The 24,516-nt window shown below is 41.1% G+C and overlaps 5 protein-coding genes across 7 annotated transcripts in view; 1 reads left to right on the forward strand and 4 right to left on the reverse strand.

Moving 5' to 3' along the window:
* The window catches only part of ahcyl2b (adenosylhomocysteinase like 2b), a 28,878-nt gene extending 26,786 nt beyond the window's left edge, over positions 1–2,092 (reverse strand). For all 3 annotated transcript variants that reach the window (XM_030772555.1, XM_030772562.1, XM_030772571.1), the window contains exon 1: positions 1,762–2,092. In XM_030772555.1, coding sequence (XP_030628415.1) covers positions 1,762–2,088 — 327 coding nt within the window. In that variant the 5' untranslated portion in view covers positions 2,089–2,092. The remainder of the gene's footprint in view (positions 1–1,761) is intronic.
* A 983-nt stretch (positions 2,093–3,075) lies between these two features.
* tmem209 (transmembrane protein 209) lies at positions 3,076–9,241 on the reverse strand. The gene is made up of 15 exons (XM_030777698.1): positions 9,188–9,241; positions 8,621–8,796; positions 8,433–8,491; positions 8,219–8,350; positions 7,785–8,011; positions 7,234–7,438; positions 6,816–6,991; positions 6,519–6,590; positions 6,185–6,281; positions 5,860–5,985; positions 5,406–5,503; positions 4,756–4,870; positions 4,558–4,655; positions 4,230–4,303; positions 3,076–3,957 (listed from the first exon to the last, which is right to left on the reverse strand). Exons 2-15 carry the CDS (start codon positions 8,755–8,757, stop codon positions 3,903–3,905), a joined length of 1,671 nt encoding a protein of 556 aa, XP_030633558.1. The 5' UTR covers positions 8,758–8,796; positions 9,188–9,241; the 3' UTR covers positions 3,076–3,902.
* A 2,874-nt stretch (positions 9,242–12,115) lies between these two features.
* On the reverse strand, positions 12,116–13,214 carry rhno1 (RAD9-HUS1-RAD1 interacting nuclear orphan 1). The gene is made up of 2 exons (XM_030769679.1): positions 13,035–13,214; positions 12,116–12,889 (listed from the first exon to the last, which is right to left on the reverse strand). The coding sequence occupies exons 1-2, from the start codon at positions 13,212–13,214 to the stop codon at positions 12,116–12,118; spliced, it is 954 nt and encodes a 317-aa protein (XP_030625539.1).
* Positions 13,215–14,811: 1,597 nt separating this feature from the next.
* foxm1 (forkhead box M1) lies at positions 14,812–18,056 on the forward strand. Its single transcript, XM_030788046.1, has 8 exons — positions 14,812–15,274; positions 15,454–15,602; positions 15,796–15,993; positions 16,184–16,312; positions 16,472–16,531; positions 16,846–16,897; positions 16,991–17,169; positions 17,253–18,056. The coding sequence occupies exons 1-8, from the start codon at positions 14,815–14,817 to the stop codon at positions 18,054–18,056; spliced, it is 2,031 nt and encodes a 676-aa protein (XP_030643906.1). The 5' UTR covers positions 14,812–14,814.
* A 2,898-nt stretch (positions 18,057–20,954) lies between these two features.
* Positions 20,955–24,281, reverse strand: LOC115808402 (cystine/glutamate transporter). Its single transcript, XM_030769796.1, has 12 exons — positions 24,074–24,281; positions 23,263–23,389; positions 23,020–23,135; positions 22,773–22,898; positions 22,588–22,687; positions 22,437–22,481; positions 22,190–22,313; positions 21,953–22,056; positions 21,778–21,874; positions 21,547–21,696; positions 21,201–21,378; positions 20,955–21,019 (listed from the first exon to the last, which is right to left on the reverse strand). The coding sequence occupies exons 1-12, from the start codon at positions 24,279–24,281 to the stop codon at positions 20,955–20,957; spliced, it is 1,440 nt and encodes a 479-aa protein (XP_030625656.1).
* Between the last annotated feature and the right edge of the window lie 235 nt (positions 24,282–24,516).

The raw sequence follows: 24,516 nt of genomic DNA on the forward strand, positions 1-24,516 counted from the left end.
AAGAATAAAGATATCATCACACCCATCATCTACTTTTTCTTAGGTCTTATAATTACTTCTAAGTAGCTTATCTACATTATGATCAATTAGGAGGAGTTAATCTAAAACTTCCAGTCATAATGGGACAGAATACCTCTCACTGCTTATCAAAAACCTTTCCTTGAGCTTTGATCTCTATATCACTGACCTGGGATCAGCAGTTGGAAAGATGTAGAGATAACACTCTTGGACTTCTGAGACCTGTTTTGAGTACCTACAGCAAGGCTATATCCAGGACATAAGACTGGAAGCTGGCCAAGTGATCCCCAGCAAGGTAAGCCAGTGGGGTGAAAATTCCCTTAAGTACCTGATCTATCCCTGTCTAAATAAAGCTTAAGTGACAGAGAAAAGAGGAGTAATGTGTTTGGGTCACAGGCTTAGTTTGACCCTGCTGTGTTATACATAGGATTGCTATGATTGTTCTGCCTTCAAAAGACTGAGAATAAGCCATGTTCCTGAACAAGCCTGTGTACTCACATACACAAACACGTAAAATACGAGCAAAAAGAGGAGTGATTCAGAACTTCGAGATCACTACCATATAGTTAAAAATGTTTAAAAGTTTCATTCTCGTGTGACACAAAAGTCCCACTACCCTGTCAGACAAGGATCCTAAAACTGAAGTCCTACAGTAAACTCATCCAGAACCGAAAGACCACTTCGATATTGTTTTGATAAACTCACTCTCTCTTTCTATTGCTCTCTCTCAAACACACACACACAAAAAACATTGCCTTCCACCGAAACACCACTGAAGAGTAATCTTATGTTTTGTCAACAATGTAAATTATTATTCCTCTTTCTTGGTTCTCCAACAAACTCCTTCACAGGTAAATCACTACCCTACAACTTCAAATTTGAGCACTGACACATTTGGTTAACAAATAAGCTTTAATGTCTACAACCACATCAAGAGACTGAAGATTGTAATTTTGCTGCAATATAAAAACGCAAGGATTCAATCCGGAGTCTGTTATGTTCAACCCTCACTACAGTTTGTACACCTTACACTCTCGTTGGAAAACCTGATGGATAGCTTCAAATGGTATCGCATATTATGCAGTTATAAAACACTATTCAATTTTTACATACAACACTAAAGCTTAAGTCAACAACAATAAAACATAACATTTGAAGAGAAATAACTATCCCGAATATGCTGACTGTAGCCTAACAAATGAAGTTCAGCAACTTTACATTCCGGGTGAGTATGCTCCCTAAGGTTACTCCGAATGCACTTGAAGGCTTGTATCCGCTCAGAGAATTACCGAAACTACAAACGCGAAGACCACAGCATGTTTCATTATTTGAGTGACAAGTTTAAATGCACAATGATCACCCTCTGTGCATGAAGAAGTTGCTCCAATCTGTGATTACGCATGCGAAGCCACGACAGCGCACTGCGGTCGAAACGTGAGCACATCACGAGGACATAATATTGACTAAACATGGCAAAATTGAATTTAAGCAGAATTAGTGGTCTAACGTGAGACACAATGGAAATGATTTTGACCCACTCTTTTGTTCAATCTGCCTCAAAAATATACGTTCAACTGCTACTGCCACCTTGAAACAGCAAAAACCGAATTAGCCAGTTAGCATAGCTAGTGGAATACAAGCATCGTCACACAATGCCATTGGTGGTTTGCTGAAGTCGGGTTATTTCGTATGATCTGGTTTAGCACATGTACAATATTCAGATAAATGCATCGATACAGCTACCTTTTTCATTCTGGGTGCTTCTGCAACCGTGCCATCTCGGTTCACAAATGATTCTCCTCCGTTTTGTTGCGGGTCCGTCCGCTTCATCGCGGATGCCTGCGGCATCTTCACGGGGTTCGGAGAAGCGGTAAGAGGGCACGGGTCCCCTTTTGGAGTGGACTCCGATGTTGGAGACACAGACGAAGTAACAGCAGTATTTGGTTCGTTTTTAATCACGGCTTGTTCTTCTGCCTTTGGTGTCACCGGTGAAACAGTTGCCAACTCTTTGCTAGGGACGTCTTTTAATTCGACCTCGGCCATTTTTGCTGCTACAACCTGAACTGACATCGTTGCGAACCACAGTCCTTTTTCCAATACAGTGAGCGACACAGGCGAACACGAATGGTGGACTGATTACATGCTTAGCATCATGGTACATGTAGTCCACAAGACTATGAATGGTTAATTAAGAGTACACCGAATTTTTACCACGTACAAATATTGGTCTTATTATTAACCTATATGTACACTCTCTTGAAATAATTTGTATATAAATTAGATATGTGAAGGTATTTCCACTCAACCATTCAAACCTATAAATCAGCGGAACTTCACCTCCCAAGAGGCTTCCTCTGTTATGAGTTTTTTTCCATCAGGATTGACGGTATATTGAGTTTGATGTCAACGTGGACAGTGACGCTCAAATGGACAACAGCGTTGAAAAGCTTACGGCGATCACTTAGAGTGTAGCGTTTAAAAAAAACTGCAAGCTTTTCGAGTTACGAACATCACAAACCACGGGTTTTATGACCCAACGCTAACACAATATGTTTCAAAATCAACCCAATGATTCAGGTATAATAAAATTATAACACATTACTGTGATTAAATTAAGCTCTTTGTGATGTGTGAATTCACAAGGTACTTCATAGCTCGCAACATACTATTGCAGCAATTGTTTTGAATGGGATTCACTAATTGATATACAAACGTTTTCATTAACACTTAATGTTTGCGCAAGCATATTACGGACCGATTTTTCAAATTTAACACAAATAAAAAGTGCACGCTACCATGGCTCTCGCTTGTGAGTATGGGGAATGGCTGGTGAACCCTGATAAAGTAACACTGCCACCTCGTGGTATATTTTGCAAAATATTCAGAGAGCAACTGATTATATGTCGGATTGAGCTGACAAACCGATGGCCCCACATAACAGAATTTTATGGACATAGGTCCTTATCAGTATTCGCATACATACACAAATAAGAAAGAAAACAGACGGAGAAATGCAATCCAATTTATTGAATTTGGTGTACTCGTATCATTTAAAAACACAAACAAATGTACATAGATATTGTTGTCTTTTGGTGTCTTAGTCAAAAATTGCCACCACTGTGTATAATTCACTATTCTAAAGGCTATGACAGTGGGAGTAATAAAGCCCTTAATATACACAGAATTTCTGTTCATCAGAAATTTATTTTGTTACAAAACCATTAAGAAAATGGACTGGCTGGTTGCTTCTCATTGTCTCTATTGTGCTAGGCATGGATTCTGTCTTCCAATGAACAAGTGGTGAAATTAAACACAGATTTACACAGCTATCATTCAGGTAATATGAAAAAACTTATACATACATACATACATACATTCAAACCCAGTTCTTGTGGTTTTGCTGACAAACTGAATGAGGATACACAACATGGAATCATACAAAAGGCCTAATTTCTGATGATTCACTATCTCTAAAAACACACATATATACAAAGAATAGATTTACAGTGTGCTGGAATTCCAAGCTACAAATGGTTTGTTCAGTAAAGAAGTTAAAATCCTACATCCTTAACAGCAGTGTTTCTCATCTCCAGTAATGGGGACCTAGTAAACTGCACAGTATGACCAAGAGCACGCACGTCTAGTAGATGAAAAAAGAGCTCTGTTCAGTAGAGAAATCATATCAGTTGGGATGGTGCTGGACTAGAGAAAAGATGTGTTGCCTTTTTCAGACCCCAGGACTGAAACTGAGAAAAATTGCTTTAAAGGACTAAAACAATCCACCTTTTGTTTGCATTATTCTTATTCCCAGTGGAGACAAATCACTACTTAAAGCGCAATGGCACTTTGCACTGTTTTTTTTTTTTTTTTTGCAGACATTCAAATCAGTCTCCAAATATCCACAGAATGTTGACCCCAGACATGCCCAAGTTTACTCTCCTGAAACACAAAGGTAAGAAACAATGATGTGTTGCCGAGACAAACAAAAGAAGGCTATGTAACAGATTTACTTCAATATCTTCATTAAAATAGCAATTTCTGTGCATTTACATGATGATGTTAACAAAGTCTGATGCTTTCCTAAGGCTGGGCATGCCCATATTAAAACCCTAACAAATATTTCCCCAGCCCTCACTGTCACTCACATGCATCCTCCTCCCCTTGTCAAACTGACTCACATTTATAATAATGAAAATGATGATGACACTCACCCTAGCATGCCCGACTCTTTGGTTTTGATAATGAAGAGAAACATGAGTACAGTGTGGAACAGGTTGTTTCGACCCTGTGAATGCAATATAAAGATTACATACAGTCAAGCTAGTCAGATTTTTTTATTGAAAATTCCTAGTACATACTAGTATAATGAAAGATACAAAAATGCCTCAGCTACATATCATGTTGTGATACACTTCTTGCATGTTAAAAGGATAGTCCGTAAGATCCTTCTAAATTACATACTATGTATAAAATTGCATCGAATGTATCAAACTAGTTCTGCTACGGTCTGAGACAAATGTCATGCATCTGCATGTGTACCTTAGGCAGACTGTATATGTGGCCCTGATAGACAAGCTGGTAGTGAGGAGGGTTGCTGCTGCTTTGATGAATGCAGAAAAGGTTCTCATTGGACATGTCTAGTTGCCCGGGAGAGAGATAGAGAAGAGGGATTTAAGGTCTTAATATATCTGGTTTGTATTATACAATTCATCTATGTCACAGTAGGGCTGACTGTACCAGGTTTGTCAGGTGTCTGTATGAAGTGCTGTGATGTGAAGGTTTTGCCATCTGGGTACTTTGGGTGAGGAGGGAGTCTGGAATCCAGGTATGTACACAGCACATGCATAAGGATCTACAAGAGTAAATCACATGTTCAAGACACTGTCATGACAAAATGTACATAGAAGTATCTGTAAAAAAAAATACTGATAAAATTAAAGAGAAATATGTCCTGGTGTTCAATTAAGTTACCCAAGTGCGGCACAGAACATCTGAGTGAAATGCTGTTCTATTAAATGAATTTTCTTGTCTCTTCCAAAATTTCAGATATTTATTTTTTTCCAAAATTTTTCCAGGCTACTTTTCTGGCTTGCCTGTGACTGTAGAACTACGTCCATAAGTACACAGAGAGAGATATACTACTCACTCTTTTATCAAGGTACTGACTAGAAGTAATTTTCAGCACTGTTTTCCCTAAGTAGTCAGACATGTGATACATAACATGTTCTCTGTTCGATTAAATTAACAATATTCTCCTCCTGAATCTTTAAGAACATAATGTAATCTGCAACGCATCTACCAAGTTTACCTCAACTCTTACTCTGTAATAACCCAATGTCTCATATTATGAGTAATCTCTGTGGTAAGAGGCAGACAATAAAACTCACGGCTGAGTCAGTGGGGAGGTCAGTGTCCCATTTCCTGTTCTTCAAGTCTCCGCCCCCATTCCAGCGGAAGGAGCTCATACAGCCACTGTGAGCCAGTTCTAGAGCAGAAGAGACACTCTGGCTGTTCAGTGTGTCACTGTGTCTCTAACCCAAACTTATCCCTCCAACACTGACAGTTATATGAAACCTGTTACTGATTACTTATAATCCTGAAAGGATAGCACAGAAAATACTTAATTTGTTATGTATGTATTTTAGCAGTTGTATGTATTTATATATTTGTCAATCTAAAAAGAAAAAAAAACACACTGCAATGATGTATGTATGTTTACCTGTTATCTCTAAATTATTTCATTACACCGAGATAACAGGTAAACATACACACACAGCATTTAAGAAACAGATAAAGAGACAAACACAATACATGACATAATATGTCTACACTCCTTCTCACCTTTGATCCTCTCCACCAAGTATTCCTGGTTGGGAGTTATGTCCAGGTACTGTACAATAGTGTTTAGGGTGGGGATACTGGAGGCTTTGACTACTGCAGCCTGTTTTAGACTGCTGATACTGGCCTCTGAGACAGGGAGGAAGACATTGAGTTTGGACAGAAGGCTAAAAACAAACTTTCAATGCTGCACATGTGAGTTTCTGGCAGACTTGGGGTTTTTTTCTTACTGAGGTACTGATTCTATTGTTTTAATGCATCAAAGATATGTCATAGGTTTAAACGGAAGTTTTATGAATAAAAAGTCATCCTTAAATTTGTCCACTACCTCCAATCTGGAGCTCAGGGCAGCCCATTCTCCTGAGCTGGCTGTTGACTGAGTCTGTCTCCTTCACCAAGTGCACCAGTATGGTGTCATTAATCCACTGCACAAGACAAAAGGGCACAATTCACATTTTAAAAAAAAAACAAAAAAAAAAAAACCTACTGAAGAGGCCTGCTTTTTTACTGTCAGCTACTGACACTGAAGAAACACTGTGGCCTTAGATGCTTTATAAGTACTTAAAGTACAGAAAGAGCGCTGATATTTTTGAGTAGACTGAATGTACAATGCTAAGTACACAATGTATGCTGGCTCTGAGGGGAAAGTAAAATGTTCTCACATTTCGTAGTTTGGCTGTCCAGCTGTCAATGCTGTCCACAACTATTCGGCTGGTTGTGATTCGCGCCCACACCTATGAAGCAAGCAACAACAGTTTTCACTCTCACTTTACTCAGTCCTAAAACAGAACAAAAGCTCCCAGACACACTGTGCACCACAAATCCAATAAGAGCAGAGCAGAAATTCAAGTTTCATATTCAAAAGCAGGCTTGAAAAGCACACTTTTGGAGCTTGTTAAAGGTTGATTAATGGGGTATAAGCACCAAGAAGCTGAGGTAATAATTTTCCCCTCAATTACCTCTTCAGCGGCCTGTTTGGAACCCAGATCAGTCTCGTCTTTGTGTGCAGAGGGGGCCTGAGAGCGACAAGCGGGCTGGTACTGGAACTTTCTCAGACTCTGGGCATAGTCTCCTACAGTACGGTTATAGTTCCAGAAAGTTGGACTGTGGGATGGTGATGCTGACTCTGGGCTCCCTGGTGTATGACAAACAAACAAACACTCAGGCTAAACAATGCTTAATTATCAGGTTTCACAACTCCAGTCCCCAAGGCTACTGTCAATAAACACTGATTACATTTCCTTATCACTGGAGATGAGCTGTATCTAATTAAAATTGATTACTTACTCAGAGCAACTGTTTCATCAGACTCTTGACACAGTGATGTCGATTCAAGTTTGTCTGAAGTACAATGGTTCATGTATGATGGTTTCTCACCTAGCTGACTGCGGTGGCTTTTCTCCTCCTCAGAGCGGAGGAACCTCTCCAGGGTCTTTAGGTCCTCCATGTAGTCCTCTTTCCCTCCGGGAGAATTAAACACTGAAGGGGAGGTCCGGTAGCGGGTACGCAGACTGGTGCCCTCTGTCGGGCCCAGACTGCTGGGAATCGGGGAGGAGCTGGGACTAGGGCTATAGCTTATCACCTACAGATAAAGGAACAGACATCCAACATGGACCTCTGATCATGCTGTTGAAGCTAGCTGTCACAGAAACACAATTATTTTCTGAACAGCTGAGCGTTTTTAAAAACAGACACAAGTAATGCACATTAGCACTTCGAATCTAAGGTTTTCACGCAAAGATTAAGCCACCATTTAATAGAGACCTACAAGCCACTGTTTAATCCAAGGGTAGCCTTAATTCCTGTAAAGCCCATAACGCTCTCAGACCAAGATCACAAGTGAGTTCAGTAAGAAAATTAGAGGTATGTGTAATTCAAAACAAAAGCTGGCATTTCTGAGATTTTCTCATAGGATTCATAAAACAAACCTTGCCAAAAGCAAGAGAGGGAGAGAAGGGTGCCCCACTGTTTGGAGAGGATGCGCTGCTCAGTGGGGGGCTATACCCAGACACACAGCTGGGGGAGAATTTGGGACTTGCACTGGAAGGTCGTGAGGGGCTGAAACTAAGAACATTCTGGCCCTGAAGAGGAGATGACTGGGCTGGGACTGGATCTTCCCTCTTCTCAGGTTTCTGAGGTGGAGACACCTGAATGCCTGTAGACAAACACACATAAAAACAGTATGTGCGTGTTCAAAACTATTAGACCAACAAGACTGAATGTACAGTATAGTAAACGTTGAATGGTCAACATATAACTGATTTTTAAGGTACAGCTAATATTAAGTAAGGAATAATAAAACAAACCCTTCTTTCCAGTATCTGTAGCAATTACCTGACTTGTCTACTTGTGACTGACTGACCTGAGTTCCTGAGGCCTAGAAGACGGTGTTGCTCTGGAGAGAGCACTATGGTAGAGGGTGCCATGGTGTACTTGAAGTATTTCCAGAAGTCAAACAGTGCATTGAGACTAAATAGAGAAGCCAGGGCCAGTTCTGTGGAAATATACCAGTCAGAAGGCAAGCCAATAACCATAAATCTATTACAACTCAAAGACCAACTGTTTATATCACTTACCAATATACCAGATAGGCCAGTAGGATATGTTGTAATACCTACTGAGAAGCTTTCCAGACCTAAAAGACAGAACTCCCATTTAATATCACAAAGTCAGGTGTACTACAAACAACATTATCACATTAAATACTTGTGTTATTATACAGCCATTTGTCTAGTATGTACGTGGTGCAGTGTTGTTCACTTACATCTCTGTGTAAATCATTCCAGCGAGGGACACGTTTAGAACAGCCCAGGCAAGAACCACCTGGCGCGCTTGCTCCTCTCTTCTCATCCGCATCGTTCTGTCCATAAGAGTTGGCATGCCTTCTCTAGACGGTGTCATTTCTGCGTCTCACAAAAGCCACCTCTACGATAGTTCCAACTAAAACAAAGGAAATGTGTCCTCTGAGGGGCAGTAAACTAGCAACTAAGTCAGCCGAACCGACCGGCAGTTACAGCACATGTGGGCAACAGTGTCAATGCGATCTATCAAATTTGCAACAAATTTTGGGAGCTTCAGCCCAGCGTCTCAAAGAAGAATTCGCGTATAACTAGTTCTGAGTGATTACAGACGTCGACTGCGATTTCTAGAAGTCAAAGCGAATTTGTAGTCAGCTAACTAGCACCTTGGTTTGCGGCAATTTTACCATCGAGTTACCTACATTTAAGTGTGCATTTTCATCATTCTGTTTACCACCTAATGCACATTTCATGATAATCACACTCAGTCGTCTTAAAACATGACATGAGTAGTACTGTTAAAGTTCTCGCACCTTACTTTAGTACATCATTGGCGCTAAAAATGAACACAAGTTTCAGAAGTACATATATGTTCCGTCGTGTAGCTATGACGCAACGTCGCACACCAATTACGTTGGTGATCGAAGAAAATCCAATCCTTTGTAGGGTGAGAGTATGCTAGACGTTTATGAACGCTGGAGAAATGCAGATTTAGTCTGTTTTTTCGACGTTGTAACCACTCTCTCGCTCTAAACCTTGTATAACCGTGAAATTTTGTTATTGACCTTGTGTTCTTGTTCATAAATTTGAATAATGAATGGAATATTAATGCTTCACAAAGGCAGTTTTACGTCTGATGAGAAATTGATGAGAAAAAAAAATGTCCCTCTGCAGCGTTTTTATTTTCTGTCACGCTGTCGTGTGTATCACATTGTTTGAGTGCTCTTGCTCAATATAGACTGATTTTGGTTAAAAGCTCAGTTCTGTGTTGGTTGGTATGACCTTGCTTTTGAGAAAAGTGTTCCTTTGATGAACATACTGGGTAGCAGCTCTATCGTTTTCAATAGACAGTACAATGATTGGTTAAAACATCTTCTGTATGAGAGAACACATTTTTGCCCCTTTTCAAAGTTTACCATAAATTCAAAGACAACATGAAGCAGGCTTGAGTTCTGAGAGGCATCCTCAAATCAGATGTAGAATCCCAATGGGAACATTCCCCAGTGTAGCTGTGCAGTAAAGGGCTGAACAGTTGTGAAACAATAAGACGTGTCAAATTATTTCACTTGTCCCCCTTAAGACCCCCTATGATACACAAGTTCTATAACACATACCTTCCCACAATGAAGTCATTAAGTGCTAACATTCTCAAAGTGCAGCTTTATACCATGCCAGGGAGGACCCCCAGGGTTTGTTGCATAAGTCTGCCTTATTCCAAGATGTGAGAGTTGTTGCATAAGTCTGACTTATTCCAAGATTCTCAAGAGTAGCCCCCTGGTTGGCATGGGAATATTCCTTTTAGATGTGCTCACATGAGGCACTGGGAATATGGTACGCTAATTCAAAACATTTTTATGGTGCTTTTGGTCTCAGAGTGACTTCAGCAATATATAGAGACCTGATTGAACCTTGTTTTTGTAGTAGGATCCAAGATGAGCTTCATTCTGTAAAATGAGCCTTTTTTCATAAAATGACTGCCACCTCCCAGCGTAGTCCTGATAGTGAATAAAGACATATATGTGATGTCTGATGTTAATATACTAAAAAAGAACATTGGCATTTTGTCACTTGTACCTTCTAAAGTAAAATTTAAAAGGGTTCTATCCAAAAATGTTTTTCAAGTGATCTTTGCTGTAGATGTTCAAAAGCTGTGGCCTAAAATTATATGTTAGCCAGTATGATTTTAACAGGTAAACTGCGGGCAGCACGGTGGCGCAGCGGGTAGCACTGTCGCCTCACAGCAAGAAGGTCTCGAATTCAGTTTCTTGCCCGGGGGGCCAGGGTCCTTTCTGTGTGGAGTTTGCATGTTCTCCCTGAGTCTGCGTGGGTTTCCTCTGGGAGCTCCGGTTTCCTCCCACAGTCCAAAGACATGCAGGTTAGGTGAACTGGAGGCACTAAATTGCCCCTAGGTATGAATGTGAGTGTGTTTGTCTGTGTGTCTGCCCTGCAGTGGACTGGCGACCTGTCCAGGGTGTTTCCCCACCTTCCGCCCGATGAACGTTGGGATAAGCTCCAGCACCCCCTGCGACCCTAATCAGGATAAATGGCTTTGAAAGTGAGTGAGTGAGGTAAACTCTTCTGTAGCCATCCAATTCTGGTTAAAAAAAGAAAAGTGATACAGAGGGCAAATGCATTGTCATTTGTCTGTATTCCTCACATACCAGCAGCAACCATACTAGTCAACACTACACACACACACTTAGAGTGTAGTGTGTAGTATAGTGTTTGCTTCTGGTTGTTAGGTTATCTATGTTTTTAGGAGGTACTCACCTGACAGCACATAACAACAGGCCTGGCTTTCTTGTCTGTTGTCTGACGGCAGTTTGACTATGCACATATTTACTCATTCTGTAAGTTACATGATTAAAAGTGGCAAAAGAATAAATGTGTATGCAATGACAAAATGTAATGTAAAGGAAGCAGCAAGTTATAACTTCTGAACAAGTCTCCACTTTGCTCTGTGTTGTATTTACTGTGTTTTGAGGTTCATTTATATTTAACTCCGCTATAATGGTCTTTATGACACATCTATGGCCTTAACCATATTGAGACTTCCATGCTTCCTATTCAATCTCTTTACTGGAGTGATGGTACTCTGGCCAGCTGGCTAACTGCAACGTTGCGAAGATGTTTATCAGAGAGTTTGGCACACAACTGAAATGCCAGGTTAAGCTCCTATTCTTCAATTTGATATTACTATTTCATGTAAAGCATTAAATGAGGGATATATTTCAAGACTGGAATCTGCAGGACTGATAACTGAAAACTCAAACTGTGTCCCTATTATGGTCTTAAAAATACTTCACAAATACAGTAAATTGTATGTTGAGCTCATTTAAGGGACAAACCATAAAAGAAGATAATTCTGATTCTATATCATAATATCTGGCTATCCAGTTACAACCCAAGGTATGATTACCATTCAGATAACAGGTAAACCCCATAGAGAATTAGCACACAAGCCTACAACCAAAAGATTAGAAAGATTATATTTGTGAACCATTAGATCTATGAAATAATTAAAAGGATTAGATTTGTGAATCATTTTCTTTTATCCTGCTAGGACTTTAATGTTCTTTAAGAGGTTATTATTTCATCATTTGTAACAAAAGCATAGATCAAAATAAAGCCGGAATAATTCACAAAAGTCAACCATTAAAGCAGTTTAAGACAGACAGTTTAAATTCATCAGATGAAGCTTAAATATCTTCATGACTTTCAACTTTTTTCAAAGCTCATCATTAACTGTGAACCTGAGATTCTGTGCCAAGGAGCAGGCCCCTCTCCTTCAGAAACCTCATTAATCCTTTCCTTCGTCTCCAGGTCACTTTCAGCCCATAGTCTCTCTCTGGAGTGTCCTTGACCAAAACTTTTGAGCTCTGACAAGGAGGTGTCTTGGGCTGACTTGGGGGCCAAAGGAGGTGGAGAATAGACACTGAGGAGGAATAACCCTGAGGCATCTCTGGAGTCTCTATATTTGGGGGAGTGAACGCATCACTTACGTCAGGTGTGTGGCTCCCCTGAGAGGCAGGAGTCCTAGAGGAACATACACAACTTTTCTGATTTCTGTCTCTAGGAGTGTTTGGGGACCTCAGAGCTGTTGTGGACCGTGGATTACTTGCTAAAGTGTCAGGTGCTCCTTTCAGCGTAACTGAGCTCTCTACGATCTGTTCCCCCGACAACAGAGCGCTTTTGTTTTTTTCAGCATTTTGTACTTCTCTGGCACTTGAAGGAACCTTTCTCTGAATATGACCCTGGGAGTGCTTGTCATCCTGGACCACTGCTATAGTTGAGTCACACTTCCTTGTATACTGATGACTACCGTGACAAATTTGCACTGAAGTGCTTGTCTCAAAAGCTAAAGGAGAATACTTGCAAACTGTTGTTTTTCTGGCTTGAGGCAAAGATAAATGGGAACTTGTATTCAGAGTGTTTATAACATGCTGATTCCTCCTCCCAAGTCGACCCCCTCGAAGGGGCGCTGTGACTTCAGCTTGGCTAAACTGCGGAGACACCTTAAACAGACAGAGAAGACAGCGCATGATCAATGTAGTAAACAGCATATTTACATATTAAGATGCCTGACAGTATTGAAACATTCACTGACGATGCTTTGCATTTACAAGTGTGACCCCTGTGACGACTGAGGTGGATAGTTACCCAAGTAGGGACGGCTGTACTGCCCCGTCTTGGGTCCTCTGACACAAAGGACCTTGGGTGAACCGCACTTCGAACTGGTGTCCCATAGTCATGTCTTACTCCATTAAATGGGGGTTCAACAAACAGGAGCTGAGATTTCAGTGGATTCAGTAGGCATCTCTTTCGTGTCTTGCGGGGCATCAAAAGTCATGATAATCCAACTAACGACAACAAAGTAGAAAACCTTATGAAAGGATACTAACAATTAACACAAAGGTAACATCACAGTTTCTAATGGCCAGTGAATACGATGTATCCTACCAGCCTACCTGTATGAGCGGCAACATACTGGTGATACGATTGCGAAAAAGAAACACAGAAGCCGTCTAGAATTGGGCTCCGAGAAAAACCCGAATCTTGTGCAGTTTGTTAACTCACAGACATCGTCATAACTGATCGTACAGTAGCTTTAGATAGGCGTCGAAATTTCGTACACTGGCGTCGTTTCCACCATTCCTCTGGCATACGATCTGCTCCGCGCTTCCTAATTTTCTTTCATTGGTCCTTATTCAAGGCATTGGTACAACTATTGGATATGCGCATACCACATGACCGGAATCTGTAAGACTGCGCCAAAATTCAAATCTGCTTCAGGAATGAATTACCTGTATAGATGTACTCCCAGCACTGCATGAAAACGGGGATAAACTACCAACGGGGGATTGGCATACTATGAAGGTCTGTTTTTGTGTTTGCACGATAAACTAGTTGTGAAAGCTGATCTCGTTTTGTTATCGTAAACGTTTGGAGTACCATACTACATATCGCAAACTAGTTATGGAGGTACCATTGTGGACTGAGAAAACTAACATGGGTATCGTGTTTAGCAAACTAGCGAACGTCGTACAGCACGAGTTGAAACACTGGAGAATGAGCAATGTTGTTTGTTAAAAGCTGGATGATTCTAACACATTTTACGCGGACAAGGCAGTGTAAAACAACACTAAATTAGGACACACTCTGTCCCAGTGTACTTCTGAGCTAGCAATACATATTTTTAGCTAACGGTAGGTTAACTGTCATTGTACTTTGTAGCTAGCGAGCTAGCTGTCAAAGCATGCCCAACAATCAACCCCATGAAAACGAACGTATCTGCAAATTTTATTCTAAAACACCCAACTAGTAAGTTAACCTGATTATTTAATTTTTTGATAATTTCCTGTCTGATCTTGCACGCAATCCATTCTAACTACTGTATCTAGTTTGCTTTTGGAATTTAACGGTATAGTGTTCTATACGATCAAAACGTCACTAGAATCGCTGATATTTGAAATAAATTTTGAGTCTAAATCGTTAACTAATCGCTATTACCTGTTAACTAAGCTTTGTCTTTATTATTTATACGTTGATGAAGTTGTAATTGTCCCCTATCTTTGTGTGTGATCGATGGCTATTCAGACAGTTATTATAACCTTATGTAACCTTATGTCAAATGTGAGACATATTTGAAAACTGGAATCTGAAGGACTGATAATTCTGTTACGCAAACCCGTTATTTATTTTCTTATTTATCGAGGAAAAAGTCTGCATTCGCAGGTACGAATCGACTAATAATTTTTGGGACAATATTTTTGTTTGAAGCTTTTTAAGATCTGCAATTTTGGTCATACTCAATGGGTGAAAGATTGACATTGTTTTAGCTAGCAGCATTACTCTAAAGTGTAACGTGTACCCCTCTGTGTTCGTAACCCTGCCGTTTAGACTGTCACTGCAAACTGCCTGCTGGCCTGAACTAAGCAGAATGAGAGAGAGCCCTAGGAGACCCCTAATCCTCAAGAGGAGGAAGCTGCCATTTCAGAGAAATGAAGCAGATGTCCCTCATGATGAGCCAGATGGGCTACGGCAAAAGGAAGCCCCCAAGCCACCAAGTTCTCAGTGCTTCACTGACGGGATCCGCATAATGGACCACCCCACCATGCCTGACACACAAGTGGTGGTCATTCCCAAGACTGCAGATCTACAAAGTGTTATTGGTGCCCTGACTGCCAAAGGAAAGGAATGTGGTCCCCAAGGGCCAAACAAATTTATACTACTGAGTGGATGCAGTAATCTGGAGGATGGAAAAGAGATCCTCTGTCCACCCTCATCAGAGACTCCAGGCAGTTCTCACAGAAGCAGCTTCACAGTCTCTGCTGGAGATGATGGATGTGCAACAACAGGCTGTCTGACGGACACCAAGCTGTTGACCTCAATAAAACCATGTGAGTGTATATTAGGATTTTCATTTGAATTAGTTTGCTCTTTATTGAGAATGACTTATTTTTAGATTAATCCGGAACAACGCACTGTAATTTTATTATATCAAACAACAAGATATGAGAGAAAATGTTTTGAAGTCAATATAAGTAAACCTGTTTGTGTTAATATACCATTGTCATAGTGAACAAAGAACTGGATTGCAGTCCTTTAGATGACAGCTTGACAAACATCCAGTGGCTTGGAAGGATGAGCACAGATGGTCTTGGCCCTGCCCCTGCAAGGAAGGGTTATAATAAAGAGAATCAGGATTCTTGTCCACAGCTTAACCAGGTAGTTCATGTCTCCATTCTGTTCATCTGGCAAAATACATAACAGGACATCCCGTTTTCACTGCTCATTTCTCAAGATGTAAAACAGTTCATCATGAGGTTCTGGTAGTGTTATGGCAGAGTGATCAACAGAACTTTCTGGCAGTGAAGGAAGAATTTTTATATTCAAACTCTTAATCTTTTTCTCATTTCAGCCATCCAGAGTGGCAGAGGAATCCCAGGCTGTGACAATGAAAGACCCTCAATCAGAGAGGCCACCTTATTCATACATGGCAATGATCCAGTTTGCCATCAATAGCAAGAAAAACAGGAAGATGACACTCAAAGAGATCTACATGTGGATTGAGGACCACTTCCCTTACTTCAGAAATGTTGCTAAGCCAGGCTGGAAGGTATAATAATTATATGCAAAAATGTACTTCTATTGAATATGCAATTTTTTAAATCTATAAGCAAAATAACGCAGGACGGTTCGTAGTAAGAGTTTTGTGTATTCGGTGTTTCTCAGATATGTGCATATAAATTTGTTTTGTGCTTTTTGTCTGTGTGTGTGTGTGTGTGTGTGTGTGTGTGTGTGGCCAGAATTCCATACGACATAACCTTTCCCTGCATGATATGTTTGTGCGAGAGACCACCCAAGATGGCAAAACTTCTTACTGGACCATTCGACCTGAAGCAAACCGCTGTCTCACCCTGGACCAGGTTTACAAGGTAAGGTTGTGAGTTGAAACTAGACGTGTTACCATTTGAAGTGCAAATCATTATCCCATATCAAAGAGCTTAGATACCACCTCTAAAACAGTAATGCAATCATTCTGTTTAATTTGTCTGTTTCACATTGCACTTCTTGTTTCCCTGCCCACCATACAGACTGAGGCTGACCCAGCTGCCTCCCTTGATCCGCAGACCGTGCAGGTCTGTGGCCAGCAAGTAAGATCTCTCTCTTCTTTCCTTTCCCCTCTTCAGTGCAGTCAGCCAGAAGACACAGACAGAAGGAACTTTTACACTCAGTCACCACCTGCAAGATCACATTTTTAATCTTTAAGTTGTAGGTTTTATTTGAGAAAGGCAGTCAGGGAGAAGGAAAGAATTTCATCCCTACATTTCTGTGACTGTGTGTATTTATGTGTTGTCAAGTACTTCTCAGTTGTTTCTCAGGTCTCCACGGGTAATTCCAAGAGAGGAAAGGGTTATTTTGAATGTCATCATAATAAAAAAAATAATAATTCTAATTGTCTCCACAGCAGCAGAAGAGAGTTGCATCTGAACTGAAGAAAACAGGTCCTAGTAACACTGGTGAGTGCATTTGTTGGCCAAATGTACCTTATTAAAGAGACTGATACTTTGTTTGAGTGGAGTGTTTTTTCTGAGGCTTTCTCTTCTATACAGAGAGAAAAATGAAGCCCCTTCTGCCTCGCACAGACTCATACCTGGTTCCCATCCAGCTCACTCCTTCGCTCTTCCTCCCCTCCTCTGCACCGCTCTCCATCTCCGGCTCACAGCAGAATGGTACTTCCTCTACGACAAGTACTCATGGAGGAGGCAAGAGGGTTCGCATAGCCCCTAAGGTAAACATTGAAGAGCACTTTTAATTCACAGAGACTCAAGTTGAGCATCAGTAACAGAGTTTGTATGTCTTGAACACTGTTAGGTTACGCAAGGTGACGCTTCCTCAGTGCTGATGTGCACTCCCACGTCTGATGGAGGGATGAAGGAGGAGCCCCTGTGTGTTTCATTGAGTGCTGAACCCTCTACAGGCCCCCCGAACAAATGTAGAAGAGAAGGTAGCAGCTCCCGTCGCAAGCAGCGTTTGGTCCAGGCCACTAAAGAGGAACCTGTACTGCTTTTCCCCGACAGCACCTTCTTTGACTCGGGCCTGGCATCTGACATCTCAGCCTTTCAGGAGACACGTGAGATGGAGTCAAACCCACAACCAAACCCTGACCATGACAGCCCCTGCAGGGCCTATACCTTCAAGACCCCTATCAAAAGCAGACACCCAGCCTCCTCAACCCCCAGCAAACCTCCCACAAGTCTTGTCGAGCCCTGGAGGATCACTCCACTGGGGAAAGAGTCATCCAGCCGTGGTGTGTTGGACTTCAGCCCTATCCGTACACCAGGAGGTCCTGTGGTCACACCGCAGCGACACGACCACATGTCCCTCAGTTTCAGTAGCACGCCTTTCAAGGAGCTACCACTGTTCAACTCACCCCGAGAGCTACTAACATCCACACGCCCATCACCACACACCTCCACCACACCCACCTGTGCACGTGAGCTCCAGGTGGGGGCTGGTGGAGCTTCTAACCGCTCCCTTGCTGAAGGCCTGGTGCTGGACACCATGAATGACAGTCTCAGTAAGATCCTGGTAGATATTAGCTTCTCAGGCTTGGAGGATGAGGAGTTGGGCATGGCCAACATCAGCTGGTCTCAACTCATCCCTGAGCTGAAGTAAACCAGCCAGCAACTGCTGCAGCTACTGAATCTGCCTCTTTACCAGGCTGCTTGTGATTCCTGCCTTTCTTTAGTCTCTACCTGCGGGATTGTCTTTATTTTTAACGTGTTTTTATGGTTATTTTTCTCAAACTGTTTTTGGCTGTCTCACTGCCTGTTATATGTGTATGTCAGTGTCAGTGTTTTTGTTGTGTTGTCTTGCATCTGCTATTTCACTTTGATTCTCAAAGAGGTAGAGTTGAGGGAGTTAAATGTTGAATGAATGTACATAGAGTAAGATTGTAAAAGTAATTTGCACATTTTGTATTATATTTGTATTTAGCTGTTAAGACATGTAAATGGATACAGATTTATCAAAATCTCTACTGAGACACTACCATGCAACAATTCAAAAGCTGAAATTTAACATTGAATTACCATCCAAGACGCCTTTTGGAAAGACAGTGTAGTTATGGTTAAGAAGGATCACAAAATAAAATGGGGAAGGAGGAAGACAAAATAAAATTACCTTAAAACTAGGGTTGTCACGGTACCAGAATTTTGGTGATTGATGCCCATACCAGATAAATTCTACCATTCTCTAAACTTGTTGTTACCACTGCAAAAAAAAATCCCAAAAAAACAAGACAAAAACAACAACAAGAAGGATCCCGTTCAACGTACCTCCTTTGTATGGATATAAAAACTAGGACAATGACATGTAAACATCATGTATTTAATAGTTACAGGTGAACTGCAGCTTTAGTGTATCTCCTTCGTTATTCACGTAAAGAATATTGTGCTTCCATTCAGTAATATAATATCAAAGGTACAACTATTAATAGTAACAACGCTTTGAAATGGTGTATATGCCCTTAAAGTATGCTAAATATCATTTAAGTAAACTAGTGTTCGTATTCAGTAATATCAAAATACTGCACAAGATTTTTATTGCGCACCACCCTAGCGCAGTGGCATAAAAAATCGCGGGCATAGATAAGAAAGAACACTTCAAGATCCAAATCTGACATAAAGCCTACAAGTAAAAAAGAAGCATCCGGGTGCAGTACTGATTTCAGATTTTAGTGACTAAGAAATCTCCAGCTGCAAGTTCAGTTTTTTATAGCCATGCTCCGAGTGCAAGCAGTAGTCTAAATTTACTAACATGGTGTCGGAAAATTATCGTATTAAAATATCTATGTAGACCTCCTTTTTATGTTGTTTACACTGGATTGAACGGTAAGGACGCTACAGCGAACTGCGGCCTAAAGCGGCAGAGTGACTCTTAAAGTTTTCGGTGCCATCGTTGCTGTGGCACTGCTCTTCGCATTTTCATGTCTTTATCCCTCTTTTTTCCCACGCGTCGATGCGCATTCCCAAGTTCTTTCTCTGCTTGTGCGATACAGGTTCTGACTCGGTTCTATCGATCCTGCAGAAAAAGTAGTACCATTACGTTTTCTGGCATTGACTTATCGAAGTATCGGTTGTTGGTACATGCCTACTTAAAAACATCAGCAAGTTTTTCTCTGCCCCCCCGGTCGATCTACACTTTCATAGGCTAGATGAACAATAAGCTGCAGTTAATATTGGCTTGTGGCGGTTGTCTTCGCTCAGTATCACAGAGGCAACTGGTCCCACGTGGTATGTTTTGCGCTTACCCACTTCATTATTCCATGGATGTATTCAGTTTTGACAACCCTAAACACTGTTGTATGAAGGCATGTTCTTTGAAAAATCCATAAATCTGTTGCTGGCCAGGACAGTCTGGTTGTTATTTATCCAACAACGAATTCCTGATCGTAGCCATTAACGTTCAGACCAGTACACCTCAAGGGGTGGTTTCATAGCAATATGACTTGTGTAAACGAGTAGTATTTTTTCCGAGTTCATCAGAGATGTGATGCCTATGTGTGTACAAACAGCAGAAACAAACATACAGTACTACTCTCCGACCATTTATTTCTGGTTCCTGTGAAACTCAAAGTGAAATAAATGAGAGTGACCTGAACGATATTGGCGATTTCTCGACCTGCAAGTAGAACTAGCTGCTTCATGAATAGATATTGGAGGTCATAAGCGATACAGGGCAATACAGCTGTCTAATTCATTTTCAGCATTAAGAGTCTTTCAGATGAAGTGCCTTAATATGAAAACCTTTTGGTTTTGCCCGCTAATTGCCGAGTTTTTATTTTTCCTTGGTGTTTGCAAAACCATGGTATTCTCTGCTGCTCTTGTGGGCTCTGCTTCTTGTGGTACTATTGAAATGATCCTTTCAGACTCTGCAGACTGTAGCATTTCACAGTTCATCCTGTGCTCTTAGGACATACTGTATGACTCTTTGTCTGATATCTTTGTCAGTTTATTAATAACATAGACATAAGATGACTAACATTGAAATGTTCATCAAAGATTACTTTCACCTCCTACTAATTCTCAAGTGTATGTACAGATTTTTTTATCTGTTGATTCATCATCAATATGAAGTAAAAACAGATTACCACAAACAGCACAGTGTGTCCAAGGACAAGGTTTATTTGAAGTGTGAGTGTGATCCCATTAAATGTACCACAGTTTCTAGCAAGCCAAGAACATTTCTTTTTTCTTTTCTATGTATCTTTGTAATCTAAATAAAAGAACAGTACATGTCTACAAGACAAGCATTGAGCATGTATACTAGAACCTCTTCTGTGTTTAAATATAGGCCAGAATTTCTGGCTTCCCGCATATGAGTACTTGTCAACTGTAAATATGCAGAAATCTTCCTTTTCTCATACATCTTCTGGACAGATGAATACTGTTTATTTGAAAAATGTTAATAAGCAACATGCTTCTATCACGTAGTATATACCGTATGTACATATTGTGACATTTTGTACATACAGTTTCTATATTCTGCATTCTCCAGCTGATTGGTCTCTTTTCAGTAAGTCTGAACTTCTTGCTGGGCCACCTCCAATAGGATCTGGAGTTGCTGGCTGCAGTAGTCTGAAAGAGAGGATGTGGCTGTATGTGTATGATCTGGCACACAGCTAAAGAGGCCACAGAGCAGTCATGGCACAGCAATGGCTAATGTAACTAAACATACATGGGGTTAATTGGGAATCAGAATGTATATACAAACATACAGTAACAGCTTAATAGCGCGGCAGCACTGAAAGTGACTTACTGAAAGCCTTCCTACACCAAGCAGGCAGGTGTTGGTGCTTCACAGTAATGTAGTACACTGGCACACCAGTCAGGGTGAGGGCACAGCTGCCGCCAGTGTTCCAGGGGTCCGAGTACAAAGACAGCCCCACGATGAAGAAACATACCACTGTAAAGGTCACGGCAATACCCAGTGGTACCTGACCACATCAACAGCAAAACAAAAAACAATGCATACACAAAAAAAGGCAGAGGCATGAATTCAGGTTTTATACAACATGTTATTTGCAATCACACCTCAAAGCAGTTAAGATGTACCTAGAAGATGGAGAATAATCTGAAATCAGAGAAGATATAACTGTAGCAACCTTGAATGGGCGGGGGAATTCAGGGAAGCGGTAACGATGGATGAGCATCCCCAAAGTTGCCATGGCGATGAACAGCCAACGTGAGAAGGAGGCAAAGTTGATCAACTGGAAGATCTCTCCTCTGGCCACCATCACTACTACCAATGGATACTGACAGAAGGACAGAGTCAGAAAGTGCAGTGGAAAAGAGGGTTTTAAAGCATAGGAAGAGTGAATGGGACAGCATCATACCAAGAAGAGCACAGCTGGTAGGGGTGTCTGTCTGCGTATGTGGATCATAGAAAAGAGGGCTGGCCACTGACCCTCTCTGGCACCCACAAACAGCATCCTTTAACACATATGCCCTGTCAATAAACAGAGTTTAACATTGAGATGTAGCCTAAAATTTTTACAGGATGCTTATTACCGAGGGGCTCCAAAGAATCCACCATTAAGTGCCCCAAGACAGGACACTGCCACCAGTATGGGTACCACTGATGCCACACTCTGCAGGGCACGACTGGCAAAGGTCTGTAAACAAAGGTGCACAACTAGTGAGAAAGAAACGACAACTTAATTTCAGATATAAAATGATTTAGCTTCAGGGCTGAGCCAGTTAGCTCTCAAAATGACAGTCTATGGTCATTTGCAAAATGGTGCTTACCACAGCTACAGCATCAGACATCAGTAGCTCCCCTGGTGTCATCATTGTGTAGTATGCTACATTAACCAGCACATAACACACTGTCACTGTTACCATGGAGAAAATGATTGCCAGAGGAATATTTCTGACAAAGAGAAGAAAGGTTAAGTTATAGCTTACAAGAGTACACATACAAGCAGTACAAATATGGATAAGTCTTATTCCAATATAAGATTTAGATATAAGGTTTAATTGTCTTATCTTGTACCTGTTTGGATTAATGACTTCCTCCGTCACGAAATTTAAATAAAACCTGAGGGTCAAAAACAACAGGTTATTAGCAACAAACGGTTTCACAAACAAACTTTATATCAATCCACAATCTGGCACAGACATTTGATTTTTTTTTTTATACTCACCATCCACCATAGGCATAAAGTCCTGAATAGAATGCCAGTGGAAGCTTAGTTAGTGTGAAGGACTCTGAGTCAAAGGCATTCTGAAAGTTCTCAGTCTGTCCTGAGGAAGAAAGAAAGACTTATCCAGAAACACTTATCCTTCCAGGGACCTATCCATAGTCATGGCAGAATATCAGACACTTTACCTCGGTTCAGTGCTAGAATACCAGGGACAATGATGAGAACTAAGGCTGACATCTTGACGACTGTGAGAGTGACCTGGGTACGAGAGGCTAAGGACACACTCCAACTGTTCACAGCCACTACAAATGCTTAACGCAGTAAGAGAGAGAGGATGGGAATAGTTTTAATAGACATATTTTGAAAAGCACTCTGTATTGCCATGTAAAATGAATCAACAGTGCTCTTAATTTGAGATTCAGTGCTACTCACACACTCCCAGGATGCTGACCAACTTAATTACAGCTGGTGGTGCCACACAGGGAGTGAAGAAGGGTTCCACTACATAGCGCCCAAAAGCTAAAGACACATAAGATGCCACTGCGGGCCTGAGAAACCAAAAAGAACCACAAGTCCATGTAACCTTCAATGTAACAGAGAGTCATGGTTACAGTATGGTTACAATTTGATTCAGTAAATGCAGTGGCCATGAACAGACAAACACCTACAACTGACCGAATAAATATGAACTCAGCCCAGAGTCGCAGGAAGGCAGGCAGGGGGCCCAGTGTCTCCAGCAGGTATGTGTAATGGCCCCCAGACTTCTTAAAAGTGGTGCCCAACTCAGCATAGCATAGGGCCCCTGGTTACAGAAACAGAATGGAACTTATCATATCAGATAGGATACAATTTCTTATTTTCACATCCTCACTGTTATAACTTTAAAATCTTGTTTATTTATTTATGCTGTATTAAAGTATATAGTACATGTGATTCAACCAAACATATTCCAATGCTTCACATCATTATCTGGCCCTTTGAAGTTCTTCTCCTATAGCCTCATGCTGTTCTAACCTGTTGAGGAACAGTCATACGGAAAATGAGGTCTGCATTGTCTGAGGCACAGCTGGAATGGAGGTCTAGAGCAGTTTTTTGAAACTGCAGAGGGGTGTTTGCAACACATGTTTAATTAACAGCCATCCCTCTCCCTCCACAAATTTTAAGTAAAGTAATTCTCGATTCTAGATTCTAGGAAAAAAAATCCCACAACCATTTCATTAGTTGTCAAACCTTAGCCTGGATTCAAACAGCCAGACTTAACGGGGGGGGGGGGGGGGGGTGTTATATTTCTATGCCTTGAATTGAATGAAGCACAAAAAGATAATAGTTCAGAACTAATTCAAATGCTTTTGAAATGTCATTTTTTCAGGTCTTTGGCACCTTTACAGTATGAACTCAAAGAATAAAAATATTGCAATAAGTAAGAAAAGAATCTATAAGAGTAGTGTATCTGCGGTTGTCCAAACACAGTTAAATGTCTGCTTACCAAAAGTTGAGAGAACTCCACACAGCGCCCACACAAGCAAAGACAGCCCCACACTGCCTGTGTTCATCAGAACCCCTTTGGGTGCGACGAATATGCCGCTGCCCACCACCGTGCCAGTGATGAAGGAGATACCAGGCAGCAAACCTATACTCCTCCTCAAGTGAACAGCCTCCTCCTCTGTGGTCTTCTTCTCGGCATTCATAACCATTCTTCTCTGAGTTTCTTCCAGACTTCAGTCTCTATGATGCAGGTTTGAGTTAAGGGAATAGGTTTCTATAATGTTAACTGATTATGACTGTCTTTTAATAACTGTAGATTTATGTTTTCACATGCTTGCTCCCACAGATCCAATAATCACTGAATTTACAGTGCTACTGAACTCCTTTGATATTACACTGTATGTATCAAGCCTCGCTCACAAATGTGGTATGAGCCTGGGCCAA

Source organism: Chanos chanos, chromosome 1 (genome assembly GCF_902362185.1).
Source record: "Chanos chanos chromosome 1, fChaCha1.1, whole genome shotgun sequence".
Taxonomy (NCBI): Eukaryota; Metazoa; Chordata; class Actinopteri; order Gonorynchiformes; family Chanidae; genus Chanos; species Chanos chanos.

Excerpts from the sequence above, each read along its gene's own strand:
- rhno1 (XM_030769679.1), bottom strand. The coding sequence starts at position 13,214 with ATGCCCCGCAAGACACGAAAGAGATGCCTACTGAATCCACTGAAATCT. Across the intron at positions 12,890-13,034 it reads GTACAGCCGTCCCTACTTGG|GTGTCTCCGCAGTTTAGCCA; the intron begins GTAACTATCCAC and ends TGTCTGTTTAAG.
- foxm1 (XM_030788046.1), top strand. The coding sequence starts at position 14,815 with ATGAGAGAGAGCCCTAGGAGACCCCTAATCCTCAAGAGGAGGAAGCTG. Across the intron at positions 15,994-16,183 it reads TTGCTAAGCCAGGCTGGAAG|AATTCCATACGACATAACCT; the intron begins GTATAATAATTA and ends GTGTGTGGCCAG. Across the intron at positions 17,170-17,252 it reads GGGTTCGCATAGCCCCTAAG|GTTACGCAAGGTGACGCTTC; the intron begins GTAAACATTGAA and ends GAACACTGTTAG.
- LOC115808402 (XM_030769796.1), bottom strand. The coding sequence starts at position 24,281 with ATGGTTATGAATGCCGAGAAGAAGACCACAGAGGAGGAGGCTGTTCAC. Across the intron at positions 22,314-22,436 it reads GAAGTCATTAATCCAAACAG|AAATATTCCTCTGGCAATCA; the intron begins GTACAAGATAAG and ends TCTCTTTGTCAG. Across the intron at positions 21,020-21,200 it reads TTGGTGTAGGAAGGCTTTCA|ACTACTGCAGCCAGCAACTC; the intron begins GTAAGTCACTTT and ends CCTCTCTTTCAG.
- tmem209 (XM_030777698.1), bottom strand. The coding sequence starts at position 8,757 with ATGACACCGTCTAGAGAAGGCATGCCAACTCTTATGGACAGAACGATG. Across the intron at positions 6,591-6,815 it reads CCAAACAGGCCGCTGAAGAG|GTGTGGGCGCGAATCACAAC; the intron begins GTAATTGAGGGG and ends CTTGCTTCATAG. Across the intron at positions 4,656-4,755 it reads ACAGACACCTGACAAACCTG|ACATGTCCAATGAGAACCTT; the intron begins GTACAGTCAGCC and ends CCGGGCAACTAG.